This window comes from Dromiciops gliroides, chromosome 2 (assembly GCF_019393635.1).
Source record: "Dromiciops gliroides isolate mDroGli1 chromosome 2, mDroGli1.pri, whole genome shotgun sequence".
NCBI classification, from domain to species: domain Eukaryota; kingdom Metazoa; phylum Chordata; class Mammalia; order Microbiotheria; family Microbiotheriidae; genus Dromiciops; species Dromiciops gliroides.
The window spans coordinates 262,249,427-262,266,309 of NC_057862.1; the positions used below are offsets into that span (position 1 = coordinate 262,249,427).

The 16,883-nt window shown below is 37.2% G+C and overlaps 1 protein-coding gene across 4 annotated transcripts in view; it reads right to left on the minus strand.

Moving 5' to 3' along the window:
• Positions 1–16,883, minus strand: part of NEMF (nuclear export mediator factor) — a 64,694-nt gene that overhangs the window by 19,388 nt on the left and 28,423 nt on the right. For all 4 annotated transcript variants that reach the window (XM_043981635.1, XM_043981633.1, XM_043981634.1 and 1 more), the window contains exons 13-20: positions 16,165–16,373; positions 12,589–12,774; positions 12,258–12,321; positions 11,776–11,864; positions 7,599–7,702; positions 7,009–7,071; positions 5,341–5,453; positions 400–457 (exon numbers count right to left, since the gene is read on the minus strand). In XM_043981635.1, coding sequence (XP_043837570.1) covers positions 400–457; positions 5,341–5,453; positions 7,009–7,071; positions 7,599–7,702; positions 11,776–11,864; positions 12,258–12,321; positions 12,589–12,774; positions 16,165–16,373 — 886 coding nt within the window. The remainder of the gene's footprint in view (positions 1–399; positions 458–5,340; positions 5,454–7,008; positions 7,072–7,598; positions 7,703–11,775; positions 11,865–12,257; positions 12,322–12,588; positions 12,775–16,164; positions 16,374–16,883) is intronic.

Here is a 16,883-nt window from a genome sequence, read left to right on the forward strand (position 1 = left end):
CCTATAATTTTGGACCAAGAAAATTATAAATGGATTTGAAGATAGTAAATCTTTTCCCCAAACTGCCAAAACTGTCCCCATTTACTACAAAGATCATGCAAGATACAGTTGCATTCACTCCCTACTTGATGCTATTGAATATACCATCAAATAGATTCCTAAAAATGTATACCCTCGGGGCAGCTAGATGGCACAGTGGATAGAGCACCGGCCCTGGAGTCAGGAGTACCTGAGTTCAAATCCGGCCTCAGACACTTAACACTTACTAGCTGTGTGACCCTAGGAAAGTCACTTAACCCCAATTGCCTCACTAAAAAAAAAAAATAAATAAAAATAAAAATGTATACCCTCCACAACCCATTAGTGGAAATGAGGAAAGTGATATTGTTAAGTTCTTACCTCTTATCATGAAGCTTCCTGTTGTCAAATATTCTCCAGTGGGTGCTGTTTTAGACACCTGAAAAGTCATTAGCAAGACTGAATGAATGAGTGAAAAACTCCACCTTGAAGGGGAGTGGATGAAACAAACATTTATTAAGCACCTACCACATGCCAGTCACTGTGCTAAACATAATTATCATCTCATTTGATACTCACAACAACCTTTTGTTGAGTGCCATTTTAATCCCCTTTTATAGCTGAGAAACTGAGGTAGAGATTAAGTGACTTGCCAGGATCACAAAGTTGTTAAGTGACTGGGGCGAGGTTTAAACTTGGGTCTTCATGAGTTCAAGTCCAATGTTCTATCAACTGTGCTAGTTTTACTTTTAGTTCTAGAAGTTATCAAAAACACTGAGCACCAAGAGAGACTATCACCTGGTAGCTGAACATGCATATGAAAAAAAGGGAAGAGGAGAAGCTTTTGTAATTCTTAGACTGTTAAAAATAAATCTCTATAAAAATTAATGAACCAGAAGTTTATTACAAAAAATAAATAACAATAAAACTCATAGTTGAGGTAGAAAATGTGAATATTCTAATACGGAATTTTCTGTAACTGGCATGACAACACAGGGATTACAATAATTAAAATGGCCATAACCTAGGCAAAGGGAGCAATATTAATAATAAATTGTACATGTCAGTTACATCTTTTCAGGTATTTTGCAAAAATATCTAGACCATCATTAATGATGGCATTTGAGGTAGCTGATGGGTGATGCATGGGATATTGTGTTGGTCCTGGAGCCAATATGACCTGAGGTCAAATTTGGTCTGAGACATTACTAGCTGTGTGACTGGGCAAATCAGTTAATCTGTTTGCCTTAGTTTCCTCAACTGCAAAATGAGGAAAATAACAGCACCTACCTTGCAGGGTTATTGTGAAGATTAAATGAGATAATATTTGTTAAACTTAGTACAGTGCCTGTCACATAGTAGGCACAATATAAATGTTTATTGTCTTCCCTTCCACCTTCCACTAGGGATTCTTTTCTTTTTAATGTGTCAAGAATCTTTTATTTCATCAGTCACATATCCATAAGGTATAGTCGTAGATGGTTGTCTGAAGTCATGAGACATTAAATGACTTGTCCATCAGTAACACAGAGTCAGAGGTAAAATTTGAGGCAGATTTAGTCATACACGCACTTAGTAAAATCTTTTGTGTTTTTAAAAAAATTATTAATTTTATTCTGAACTTAAGAAATAAACAAGCATTTCCATAATATAGCAGAATTGAAAAAAATACAAATCTATTATGTACTGTGATATTTAAAATCTAATGTGTGATCACCTTACCTGCCCCCAGTGTGGGGGGAGAACTAGCTAAGTTTACTGATAAATTCAGCAACAGTTTAGGCTTTTAAGTATTTATTAAAATGTATTAGGGGTTAGCAGAGAGAGAGAGAGAGAGAGAGAGAGAGAGAGAGAGAGAGAGAGAGAGAGAGAGAGCAAGCCACCTTCACCTAGCTGCTCACGCTTCCAAAGAGAGCGAGTCCCAGCCGCTTCTCCTGGAAGCCCCCTGTAGAACAGGAAGCAGTGCAGTCCCCACACACAGCTCCAAGTTAATTGGCTGGTCCACTGATTGACATGACTTACAGGTAGTTTATGAATAGAGGCAACTTATGGATGCCAGGCAGCTTCCAGACACTAGTCACATGATTTCTCATTGGGGGGCATCACCCTGGTTCTCACAATGTCTTTCTCAGCAGGGGGTGGCACCCTGATTCTCACACTACCCCCTGTGCTTCATGAAGAAACATTGTTTCCTTACATGAAGCAATAACATTACAGATACTTCTGACTAACAAAGTAAAAGGGATGAAAAGAGAAATGAAATTGAGCGACGCATTAACAGAGGCTAAAGGGGGCACTCCCCTTTAGCAGGTGGACATTACAAACAGAGAAAAACTAAAGGGTACACTCCCCTTTAGTAAGTGGACATTATAAACAGTGTATGCAATGGGGAGATGGATCACGTGCCACCGGCCAAAACAAAACCGAAACATTCCACCTGAGGTAGGCACCATTGTACCTTTTACTTAGAAACCTTGTGGCCTCTTTTGTGTAGCTCTAGTAACAAGTGGTGGCCATCTTCCTGGCAAATCTCAGCATTAGGTGCAGTCAGGAGTAAGTGGAACCTTTAAAGGTAATGGAGGCTAAATCCTGTTGCAAAATTTGAGAGAATAATGTGGGACTGTCAACAAACCCCTGTGGGAGTCTGGTCCAAGTCCACTGTATTCTTCCAGATAAAGGCAAACAAGTATTGGTAATCTTGATGTACTGATATTAAAAAGAAAGCAGAGTGGGGCAGCTAGGTGGTGCAGTGGATAAAGCACCAGCTCTGGATTCAGGAGGACCTGAGTTCAAATCTGGTCTCAGACACACTACTGGATGTCTAGGTATAACATAAGAGTTAATTGTTTGCAGATCTTGTACAAAATGATAAATAGGATTGCCATCTGGCCCAGGCTTGGACATCTTAACTGACAAAATGGGAGTATTACATGGGGAATGATGGCATAGGACAATTATACCTTGTTTGTCAAAGTCTCAATTGTAGGGGTAATTCCTTCAATGGCTTCCCTAGATAAGGGATATTGTGGAAAGAGTGGTGCTGGGCCATCTTTGGTCTTAATGCTAACAGGCACAGCATATTTAAGGAGACCTCTATCAGTAGAGGAGGAAGCCCACAGGGACTCAGGAATATCAGAAGGAATTTCAAATGTATCCCTCACTGTTTGCTGAGTGTCTGAGATCGAAACTGGTAGCAAGTAGACAGTGTCCTCTGGCAATTCCAGGGAGATGCCACCACCTGGAGAACAAGATATAGTTGCTCTAAGTTTACAAAGGAGGTCATGACCTAATAGATTTGCAGGAGAGTTGGGCATAAGTAAAACTGTTCTACTGTTAATGGGCCCATAGATACCATTTGAGGGGTTAATTTTGCAACTGTTTGAATTTTCCCTGAAACTCCAACTACATTTAGAGATCCGATAGATGTACATTCAGGGTAAGGTTTGCTCACTAGGACTGATCTAGAGGCTCCTGTATCTAATAAATAATCATAATAAGTATCCCCAACCCAAGGGTTACATGGGGTTCACTATTCTGGGGAGGTAAATGGACTGGAACAAGAGAGCTAAAGATCTCGGGGTCTGGAAAGGTAAAACCTTCAGATTCCACTGTCCTTTCCCCTCCCCTACACCATCAGTCCTCTACATCTCTCTGATCTGTACCCCTTTGAGAGGGCCTGTAACTGTTGTCATTCTGCCCCTCTATATCTCTCTGGAAAGGTCTATAACTGTTTTGATTCTGCCTCTCTGTACCCCTCTGAAAAGATCTATAATTATTCTGATTCCATTTACTTTGCATAATCCTATAGTACCACATTATGTGCCCCTGTCTATTGCAGTAATAGCAAAATCTAGGGGGTTGATAGCAATTCTACCTCTAATATATTTTAATAAATGTTTAATATCTAAACTGTCAAACAGTTGTCTTAGTTAGCTTTCCCCTTACAGGGGATAGGTAGGGTGACCATACACATTTAGTTTTACCCGTCACAGTACAAACTGCTATTCCTTTTAAATATATAATAAAATAGGGGCAGCTAGGGGGAGCAGTGGATAGAGCACTGGCCCTGGATTCAGAAGGAGCTGAGTTCAAATCTGGCCTCAGACACTTGACACTTACTAGCTGTGTGACCCTGGGCAAGTCACTTAACCCTCATTACCACCCCCCCAAAAAAACCCCAAACAAACAAACAAACAAAAACCAATATAACTGTTCTCTTGGTTCTGCTTATTTTGCTCTTCATTATTTCATTCAAGTCTATTTATATTTTTTTCCACCAACAGTGAATTAGTGTCCGAATTTTTCCACATTACTCCAACATTTGTCACTTTCCCCTTCAATCATTTTAGCCAATCTGATAGGTGTAAAATGATATCTCAAAGTTGTTTTACTTTTCATTTTTCTAAGCAGTAATGATTTAGAGCATTTTTTCATATGACTATAAACTGTTTTGATTTCTTCATCAGAAAACTGCCTGTCCATGTTGTCTGACCATTTATCAATTGGGAAATGACTCATATAATATATACTATATATGCATACATATATATTATATATATACACACTTCCCTAATGATTCTTAACATTTGATATTTATTATACATTTTCAAGCAACTGTATATGATTTAGAGCATTTTTTCATATGACTATAAACTGTTTTGATTTCTTCATCAGAAAACTGCCTGTCCATATTCTCTGACCATTTATCAATTGGGGAATGACTCATATAATATATACTATATATGCACATATATATAGTATATATACACAGTGTGTGTGTGTATATATATATATATGTATGTGTATATATATATATATATATATATACACACACACACACACTCCCCTAATGATTCTTAACATTTGATATTTATTGCACATTTTCAAGCAAATGTATGTAATACTTTATGGTTTGCAAAGTACTTTACAAATATTACCTCATTTAATTCACACAACAACCCTGTAAGGTATGTGCTATTAATGTTACAATTTTACAGAAAAGGAAAATTGAGGCTAAGAGATTAAATGACTTGTCAAGGAGCACACAGCTAGTAACTGTCTGAGACAGAATTTGAACTTAGGTCTTCCTAACTCTAAGTCCAGCTCTCTATCCACTATACCACCTAGCTGCCCCAATTGTGACACTATACATAAAATATGATCAAATAAAAGATCATTAACTTCAACTCTATAATGTCTCTATCTAGTAAGAAATGGATCATGATTATACCCAATAGAGTTCAGCTATTCCATGAATTTAGTTTTGGTTATTTATATATTTATTTGCATATACGTTTAAAGAAAAGCACAAGTTCCCATTACCTGATGATGATACACCCACCAAGCACTGGTGATAACTCGAGCATCCCAAGCAGCACTGTAACACAATGCCATTGTGCCAGCTTCTGTCAAAGTCCGTGGCGGGATTGGTTCACCTACAATAATAATGCCACAACCAATGAGCTCCCTAACTATGAATTTTTTTCAGATACTACGATAATAAAATCAACTCGCTTCCTGTAAAATATACCCTAAGTACAAAAAAAGGGATATGAACATTAATAGCACTTCTATTCATATATCTCAAAATGTTAATCTTATTGTAATTAAAACATTCATCTCTTATAGGCTTTTAAAAAAAGGACATTTAATTGAGGATGGCAGGGTGGGGTGGGAGATAGCAAATAGTGATGACAGAAACAAAAAGAGCCATTGAAACTTTTTTTTAAAAATGCACAGAACAGAAGATAGTTCAGAAGGAAGCACAGACAAAATGGTACAGTTTTGAAAAAAATGTGTGGAATTATGTACTTTAAATAAAAATAATTGCTATGAAATAAAGATTCATGGTATGTTCTACTGTGAATAAGAAAATGCTTTTTTTAGGGTTTAAGTTCAAAAAATAAAATAATTCTATTCAAAATTGACACCCCTATATAACTAGTCATATAACAACATGTTCTCATATTAATCCTGGAAATTAATATGGAAAAATAAAATCATCATAACTTCCTTAAGACTTAGAAATATTAATGGGAAAAATTCTAGATTCATCAAAACAAAATGAAAGACAGCATTAATGAATGAATGAAAAGCATTTACTAAATTCATGCTGTTATTTTTGTCCTTCATTCTCAAAGAGGACCATGACATCGGGAGCTGATATCATGACTTGCAGTGAATTGGATTTAAGTGAGGGAGAGCTGTGCAAGGTCAGCGACTTCACTCTCTCCTCTACAGCCATCTGGGTCCAGTGGCAAGATGTATATCAAGATGACTAGAGATGGTCCTGGATGTTTAAGACAATGGGGGTTAAGTGACTTGCCCAGGGTCACAAAGCTAGTAAGTGTCTGAGGTCGCCTTTGAACTCAAGTCCTCTCAATTTCAGGGTCAGTGCTCTATCCACTGCGCCACCTAGCTACCTCTAAGTACATGATAAGCACTGAAGATATGAATACAAAAATGATATAGTCCTTGCCCATAACAGCTTAAATGGGGAAAACAACACTTATAGGGGAGAAATGGTTAGGGAAGGAAGTTATGGTCTAAAAAGTCAGAAAGACAAGGCAGTCCATTAAAACACCTTTTTCAGAGGCAATGGTAGTGGTGATTTGATTTCAGTTCTCAGAGTATAAAGTGGAACACTAGGTAAAGAGAAAGGAGAAAGTATGTATAGCAGGACCAAAAAATGGCTACTGTCAAGATAAGTCTATGTGGTCCCAGAAAGAACAAAACAGAGTTGGTTGGCTCCACCAAGGCATGGCCTCTGATATTTCTGTTTGGATGGTAGAACAACAGTGGCAAGCCTGGCAGGGAAGAAAATGATAGGGGTGAAGTTGAGGATGCATGATGTTTGGTCCCAGAAAATGCAGAACTTAGCTTTTCTAAGGCCCAGAGGAAATGAAAAACAGAATAGAATAATATATTCTTTATTGTATGGAACTACTCAGACTTAGCATTTATCTTCTTAAAAGAGATCTAAAGTGTTACCCGTTGGATTCTTAATTACACAGCTTGTTGCACCATGAAGATCAGCATGAACGTAAATATCCCCTTTAAAAAAAAATAAAGGAACATCTATCACAATGTACGTAAGTTCTAAGTATAAACAGACTGCTCTGAATTTCAGCACTAAGAAACTGACCCAAATCCTGATTTTTCCTTGAGGAAAACTCATTAGAATAAATTTCAATAAGTAGGTCACTAGCAATCAGATTATGAGGGCTTTGGTAGACTGAAGTTGATTTTTCTAATACACAAGAATCAGATGTTCCACAAGTCAGTGCAATTCGTTGTGGAACAATTTCTTTCTATATGATCCAAACATCCTGGCTTTTGTTACCTGGTATCAAAAAGACCTTGAACAAGTCATTTAACCTCTACTGGCCTCAGTTTTCCTCATGACAGGGTTGGACTAGATAAAATCTAGGATTCCTTTCACCTCTAAATCACATAGACTGTTTTGTTTTGACCAATTTGATATTCAAAAGAATACAAGATGAAGAAAAATGCTTTTATGGTCAAGATACCTAGTCTGTGCATTTAAAAAACTTAAAAACTTTAACATGGATTTTACAAACCTGGTGTCAAATATCTCTTCACAATCATTTCATTTTGTTGTTGGTCTCTTCCACCTATAATGAGATAGTTCTCAGAGCTAATAAACCATAAAAACTTCTCAAACCTGTCAAATCAGGAAAAAAAAAATTAGCTAGCACATGTGTGTGGTTTTTTTTCCCTCTTCCCCTGTAAGATCTTTTGGCTGCTAGGTAGCACAGTAGATAGTGTGCTAGAGTCAGGAAGACTCATCTTCCTGAGTTCAAATCCTGGCTCAGACACTGGTTATGTGACCCTGGCCAATCACTCAACCCTGTCTGCCTCCCATTTCCTCATATGTAAAATGATCTGGAGAAGGAAATGGCAAACTATACTAGTATCTTCGCCAACAAAACCTCAAATGGGGTCATGAAGAGTCAAACACAACTGAAAAATGACGGAGGAACAACAACATAAGATTTTTAAAATTCCCAAGTTGCCTGAATCTCCTTTTCAAAATAATTTTCATCATGAAGGTTCAAAAGTTTAACCTCGGGGCAGCTAGATGGCACAGTGGATAAAGCACTGGCCTTGGATTCAGGAGGACCTGAGTTCAAATCCAGCCTCAGACACTTGACACAGGCTGTGTGACCCTGGGCAAGTCACTTAACCCTCATTGCCCCACAAAACAAAACAAAACAAACAACAAAAAAAAAGTTTAACCTCAAACAAAACAAAACAAAAAAACTACTTGATGGTCTCATGTGATCATTTTTATACACTACCTAAAATCTACACAATAAATCTTTTTATCATATCCTAAATTGGGCATTTCAACAGAGAATATAAATAAAATTATTCTCTCACCCCTTAAAGGTAGGGCCAATCAAAGACAAAAAAGGGGAAAATGATTAATCATACATAAAGCAAAAAGCTGCTTCCATAGTTATTTATTGTAATTTGCTAAGTGACTGTTCAGTTCAAAAAAGGTTTCATGAGCACTGTTAGAAGACCTATAAAATTTAAAGATGGATTTTTCATTGTGGAGCAGATAAGCTATATATGCCCCATCTCAGGAGAAGAATAATTGATTTTATTAATTCTGAGGTTAAAAAAAGTTTGGAAAAATTATGGGCATTACAAAATGCCTCTCCAACCTCCAGGCAATCTAGAAAAATAACAATCCTGATGGAAATGTGAATTGGTTCTATCATTTTTTTAGAAATATACCCCTGTGTAAATCACTAAATGGTCCATATCCTTTGACCCAACAACAGCAATAAAAAAAAAATCAAAGAATAAGGAATAATACTCATATGTACCAAAATATTTATAGCAACTCTTTTTGTAGGGGCATAAGATTGGAAATTAAGAAGAAAGGGGTGCCCATCAATTGGAAAACGGCTGAACAAATTATGGCATATGGATGTAACAGACTACTACTATTTTCTAAGAAATTATTAAAATGACAATTTCAGAAGAGAAAGCTAGGGAACTAGTATGAACAGATATAAAGTAAGCAGAACCAGGAGAATAACTATGCAATAGCATTAACAGAATATAGGCAATGATAATGTTTATTTTAGGTTAATTACAAAGAAGCATTTCACCTTGTTCATTTTTTATTTTGTTAATTTTTAATCAGATTGGCTGAAGATTTATCAATAATGTCACTCATTTTAAAGAATCAGCTTTTAGATTTTGTTGTGGTTGTTATTCTTTTTTTTTTTTTTAATTTTTCAGTTGTTGTTATTCTACTCAGTTTTACAGGCCCTTTGGTTTCCAACTAACTGTGTAACTATGGTCCATTCACTTAATTTTCCTTAGTCTCAGGTTTCTCATCTGTAAAGTGGGGATAAAAATAGTAGCTACCTCACATGATTATAATAATGAAGCTCAAAATGAGGCCATATATGTAAAGTGCCTTGCAAACCTTAATTAAAATACCATATTTATTAAAATAACATTTGTTAGCTATTAGTCCCTACTTCTCTAATTTTCATGATTTCTTCTTTTATGCTTATTCCAGTTTTATTTGTTGATTTCTAACTTTTCAAATCATATACTCTGTTCATTAATTCTTTTTCTACTTTGTTAATGGATTCTTTTGGGATACAATTTTTTCTCTGAAGACTACTTTAGCTGCATTCCAGAAATCCCGATATACTGTCTCTTTATTGTTTTCACAAAGTTATTGTTTCTATGACACCTTGTGTCATACTACTTAAGGAAAACATTTTCTGTAACTGAACAATTACTGGACACAAAGAGTTTAGAAATTAAAGGGACAGGGGGCAGCTAGGTGGCCCAGTAGATAGAACACCGACCCTGGAGTCAGGAGGATCTGAGTTCAAATTCGGCCTCAGACACTTAACACTTACTAGCTGTGTGACCCTGGGCAAGTCACTTAACCCCAACTACCTCACCCCAAACCCAAAACCCAAAACCCAAAACAAAGAAATTAAGGGGACAATGTCAACTTGAAAGGAATTGTTTTAGTGGAGTGAGCCTTTGATCTCTCCTTAGCTTTATGCTGTTAGTGGTTTGGACAAAGGCATAGATGACATGCTTGCCAAATATGTAGATGACACAAAGCTGGGAAGAAACAGCTAACACCATAGATGGCAATGTCCAAACCTACAAAGATCTCAGCAAACTAGAAGGATCAAATTAAAACAGATTTCATAAAATAGGCATAAATATTAAGTTCTACATTTGGATATAGAAATTGACTTCACAAAGTAAGGAAGGCAGGGCTAGGAAACAGTTTCTGTGGAAAAATTCTACAGGTTTTAGTGGACTAAAAACTCAATGAGTCAAGGCAGTAAAAACAAACACTAATATTGCCCAAGGTTTTAGAAAGGCAGCAACACAGAGCACCCAAAATGAGGGAAGTCCACACTTCCACTCTATTCCTCCCTGGTCAGGATACATTTGAAGTAGGATAAGAGGATCACAGATTTAGAGCTTGACATCAGGGGCTCTTTTCTGTGTCTTTGAACCCTCCTGACAGTCTGGTAAAACCTATGGACCCCTTCTCAGAATAATGCTTATGGGGCATAAAATAAAATATATTAGGATCATTAAAAAAAATTATACTGAAATACAATGATATACACACAAGTTCATGAACTACAGGTTAAACATCTCTGATCCAGTGACTGGATGGTCCTTCCAGCTCTCAATCTACCTCCTCCTCTAGGTAAAGTCTGGAAAAGTAGGAGTCCAGTGCACCTCTTACCTTCTCCATTCTGGATGCTGGGTGTTCCTCTCAATGAAACCTATGGCAACATTAATTTTTTTGGCTGCCATGACATAGTCACCTTTTAGTCCACTGAAAACTCCCAGACAGGTTCCACAAGAATTCTTTTTTAGTCCTGCTTCTATATTCTTTGCAGTCTAACCCTACTTGATAGATGAGGAAAGTGAGGACCAAAGGGATTAAGTGATGTGCCCAATATCATCCAAGTTGTGTCAGAGATGGGGTTTAATGTAGGTCACTGATTCAAATCCACTGCTCTTTTCACTGTACTACATTTCAGTTTTAGGTACCATGTTGTAAAAGAAATGTAGATACACAAAAAGAAATCAAGATATGAGAAGCCTAAAAATCATGCCATAGAAGGATCAATTACAGGGTATGAGTGTGTTAGAAGGGATGGAACAACCAAAAGAGGGGTTACCACTTCACACAACATGAGAGATGGAAGGGATCTCAGCAGGCAATTTATCTAACCTGTACAGAAAGTAATTTTCCTTGTATAACACGCAAAAAGTGGTATCAGACTTTTTTCCTCTGGGCCCCATAGAGCAGAATTAGGCACAATGAGTAGAAGCAGATTTATATTAAATACAAGGTAAAACTTCTTAAAAGTTTAGAGTAATTCAAAAGTGAAATGGTAAATTAGAACCACTCACAATGAGAATGAGGATTTCTTGGGTCCAAGGAGTTTGATTTTTTTGCAGGGCAATGAGGGTTAAGTGACTTGCCCAGGGTCACACAGCTAGTGTCAAGTGTCTGAGGGTGGATTTGAACTCAGGTCCTCCTGAATCCAAGGCCAATGCTTTATCCACTGAGCCACCTAGCTGCCCCCTTAAGGAGTTTTAAAGGAAGGGAAAACCACCAGTGGTTTCTTATATCCATTTTAATTCCTTCATTTGGTGGCAAATGATTCTCCAAACAAGAGGAAAAACTAAGAAGTGCAAAATAAATCCACTCACCAATACACTTTCCGTGCTTTCTGAATGGTGGTAACCATCTGAACTTCTTTGAGGGTTTGCTTTGTTTTCTTTTCTGCTGATTTGAATGCCTATGAATGAAGAAAATAAATTTTAGAAGGAATAAGTTACAAAAAAGAGCTAATTGTAAAACCTAAGCAATGATTAATGAAAGAAATTTTCAATCAGAATCATAGAATTTTAAAGTTGCAAGGGACCCTGGAGACCAATTATCACTACCTTATTTTGTAGAAAAGGAAACTGGGTTCTTGAGAAATAAACTCATCCAACTAATATATCTCAAATCTAGGACCAGAATCCAGGTCTCCTAACTTCCAGTCTATTGCTTTTCCAATGATATCATGTCTACATATGTAAAAGTGAATAGAAAAGACACAGGGAAAGGAGAGAAGGAATTCAGTAAGGACATTAAAATGTTGGGAGGAGGGGGGAGAAATGAACAGAGTCTGAGAAATATTCAATACCTTCTCAGCAGCTTCAACTGTTTTTTGTGTTTTCCTGGCAGCATGTCTCTTATGGTCATAATATCTGCAATAACATAAATTTATCTTAAAATTCAAATCCCATGACTTTTATTCTTTATGCTCCATGAACCTTACTCTGTGGTACACTAGATTTAATAATCTATAACATCCGGTAAAAATTAAGCAAATAAACAAGTATCTTGGCTGAAATGAATGTTCAGAATAGGAAACATTTCCCAAAAATCTCTATCTCATTATTTAAGAATTCACAAGAAAAGATTTGTGTATTAAAAATGCCTTTTGAACTTCTTTTTGTAGTAAATAGTCTTACTTTTTGGCATTGGCATATGCTGACAAACTGAGATCAACATCAACAAGTAATGGCTTATTTTTCTGAAGTTTCTGAAGCTGTTTGTTCTTTTGCTTTTTTTTTTTCCCCTTTGGTTCTTCTGTTTCTTCTTTTTCAATGTTAGTTTCATCTTCTTCCTCCTCCTCATCTGATACTAGGTATGGGTTTCTATTGAAATTACAAATCATTTTGAAATTGCATTAGTTTTTCAAATTTGCGATAACATTCTTTTATTCTTATCCCAATTTTAAATATTAATAATACTTAGTTTTTAGAACCTTAAAATAACTCCAAAGCTCTGTGTAAATGTAAGACACAATGAATTTTTTTATAACATTGTGGATAAGTTTTGTGGCAGGACCAAATATTATCTCATTTTATCCTCACAACAACCCTGGGAGTTAAGTGCTATTGTTATCCCCATTTCATAGATGAGGAAACTGAAACAGAGGTTAAATGCCCAGGGTCACACAACTAATAAATGTCTGAGAATGGATTTGAAATTGGGTCTTCCAGGTTCAGTGGTCTATTTAATCTAACAACTTATAACTTGTAACAGCAAGTGTTCCTTCCTCACCCTGAAAAATGTAAATGAATCAATATTGTTTGCTATTAAAAATACACATGCATATACATATTCAAACATAGGTATATTAATAAATATAATTGGAATGATTGGAATGATGCCACCTACTGGAGACTTGCTGTGGGAAAGCTCCACCATGAGGAAAATGCCTCAGAGACATGGTGGCTTTTCCTTGGCGTCAGGAAAAGACGTTTGCTCATGGGTGCTGTCTATCAAGGCTACCAGCCAATCAACTTGAGGAGCCTCCTATTTTCTGGGAGGAGACAGGAAAGAGGAAAGGGAGCCTGCACGGAGAGCTCTTGCGCTTTTGGGGTTCCTGACGTGGTGGTGGTGGCGGCAGAGGACTTCACAGGAAATTTGAGGAAAGATAGGAATGCCAGGCTGTTGGAATTCTGTTCTCAATCTTTTTCTTTCTATTTTCCAATAAACCCTTAAAAACCTAAACTCGTTTTATCAGTGATTTTAGTCAGTTTCCCCCAAAACTGGGGGAACAGATTAGAATCCACATTCAGAATCTTAAGTTACACATAATGATATGTAATATAAATATATTATATTAACAAATATAGGTATGGATAAGGATAATATTGTTAGGGGCAGCTAGGTGGCACAGTGGATAAAGCACTGGCCCTGGATTCAGGAGGACCTGAGTTCAAATCTGGCCTCAGACAATTGACACTTACTAGCTATGTGACCCTGGGCAAGTCACTTAACCTTCTTTGCCCCGCAAAAAACAAATAAATAAATAAATATTGTTAGGATATGTGTATTAAAAGTTTATTCCTCCTTCTCCATGGAGTCTAGGTTTGCATTTCACATGTACAATCCCAAGATAAAACACCAAGACCTCTGATAAAGCCTCTGATTTCTCATTTGAAAGCCACGCTCCTGACACTTGCCAGTTAATTGCCATGTTTCCTCCAAGTATTAAATGTCTCTTGTTTTTTTGCTTCCATCCCTAAAACTAGCTGAAAAGGCTTCCCTTTCTTTATTCAATAATAATTTCATAAGTTAAATGACCATCTCAACCCCAGTCAGCCCTTTGGGTTAACCTTGAGTAAATCAAGGAACATTTTACTCTTATATACTCATCTCCCTCAATGACCCCAGAGTATAAATCTGTAAAGACATGGGATTTTTCCTATACACAGGGAAAGCTAAAAAAGTCATCTATGAAATGCTACACCACTCTAATCTGGGGAACTGTCATACCACTGCCCCAAACTGGACATCGATTTATAGGCCTGAAGTATCTGACTTCTATTTCTAGTATTTCCTTTAATAAATTTCCTTTGGTATTGGAGTGGTTGTGGGAAAACAGGCACACCTTTGCATTGCTGGTGGACCTGTGAATTGGTTCAGCTGTGCATATCTTTTGATTCAGTCATACCACTACTAGATCCTGTGGTAAAATAATGCAATTTGGCAGATGTCCAGGGGTCCCACTTGATTGACTTAGTAGTGTTTGAATTGGGTGTGAATGAGAAACTACTAAATACCCACTTAAGATGATTAGATTTTTAGCCACCTAGTTTAAAGTTGTCCAACCCTGAGAAGGAGTATCCTCAGAGGTTGTGTAATCAACAGGGAACCAGTCTCAGCCACATAACTTGAAGGACCTCCCCTTTGGAGGAGGGAGAAAAAGGTAGAAAAGGGGACCCCAACAGGAAGTAACACATACTCTTGGTCTCCAGGCTGAACAGCTGACTCCCATAGAAATTACAGACCCCTGGTAGTGAGTTAAATCCAGCCCTTTGAATTAGCTGAGCTGGAAGCAAGTTTGGGGATTGTATATATAGGCTTTTGTTAGAGTTAGGGGGGATTATCCATTTTCCTTTTTCCCTATTCCCTTGCCCTTAACTTTATTAATTTCACCTTTGCTGTGTATTTTATTCCCATTAAATAAAACCTGATTTGTCTGTGGAAAAGAGGCTATTAGGCTCCTTTCTTATTGGCCTGGGAGAAATAACTAAAAAAGGCAGTTCAGAGGGGAGGAAACTTTGGACCTGGAGGTCCCTCAATATTTTCTGAAGGCCAATATTATGGCGAGCCACCCAATTAACTCTCCACATATTAAATTTGGCCCCTACAATATCCTAGTAGAAGAAAGGGACCCATTCGTACAAAAATATTTACAGCAGCTTTTTTTCATAGTAGCAAAAACTGTAAGGTATAGGTTGTCCTCCTATTTGGGGAAAAACTAATAATAACTGGTTTATGAATGTAATGGGATATGGAATATCCCAAATGTCTTAACACAGTTTTAAGCTATTAACCAAAAGTTTTAGCACAGTTATGACTTTTGGTGGAGCCCATTTTATACAATAAAAAATGCCAAAATAGCTTCAGAGGAAACTGGGAAGGTCTCTGGGAACTGATACAGAATAAAATGAGCAGAACTAGACAAATAATATTATAGAGAAAAAATTTCAAAGACTGTAGAGCCCTGATTAATATAATGATAAACCATAAGTCCAAAGGAATGAAGATGAAACATGTGTAAAATGAGCCATATGTTTTTGGACATGGCCAATATAGGAATTAGTTTTGCTGGACTTAATTGCTATGAGGTTTGTTGTTGCTGTTGTTGTTTTTTAATTATTCAGTGGGGGAGAAGGCACACTGGGAGAGAGAAATAACAAATGCTTGAAAAAAATGAATTTCCTTTTGACAGTGAGTATAGCTCATGGGTTTACTTTTTCCCTTTGTAATAAGAATATCCCTATTGTCAAATAAAGGAACTACTATGAGTGAGAGAGTCTGATAAAGGCTCTTACTAATTTTTAAATTCCTCAAATACAGGTAGTTCTTATTCCAATTGTTGTAGTGAGTGGCCCCAACTTAAGATTTCAAATTACAAAGGAAAGCAGATAGAGAAAAGAATACACCAAGAAAAGTTATTCTGGGTCAAAGATGATCAAAAATAGGTAACAGCAGCAATTTTTCTCATTACCATACTTCACAATACTTACTTTAGCAGCATTGTGACATGATTGGTTTGCAGTTTCAATTCTCTGATTGCATTTGCAACGGTATCTCCCTGAGCTTGGGCTTCTTTTACAATTAACCCAATTTCTGTCCAGTCTATCTGGTTGGCTAATGCACTCCGAACCACTTGGATGGCTCTATCTACTATGTGTAGATTCATTTCTATGAGTTCTCCTTTGATTTTATCAATTTCCTTAAGAAACAAAGAAAAATAATTACTACAATGCCAATTAAATGTACCCTTTAAAAAGAAATATTTAAGCCCTCAGCCCACAGACAGTAAGGGGGTTGGACAACTTGTCAGAAGATTATAGGGGTCCTTTTGCTGGCACTGGGTGCAGGACTCTGTTGTATTGCCCATACATGGATCTGGGTTGAAGTCTTGGGCCACAGTTTCATGGTAAAGAGGAGCACTAGCACACCAGAGCTTGTAGCCACAGGGAAGCAGGGACCCTGGCCAAAGTTCCAGGGCAGAAAAGAGTGCTTGTGGTCATTCATAGACCAGAAAACAGGCAGAGGAGCGGTGAACACACCTCTCCCTCTCCTTAAATCATACCACCCTGGAAGAACTGAAAGACCCCCAGAACTAGATCTGCAAACAGCTGGGTGTGGTAAGATTATTGGAATTTGGGGGCAGCTAGGTGGCACAGTGGATAAAGCACCGGCCCTGGATTCAGGAGGACCTGAGTTCAAATCCGGCCTC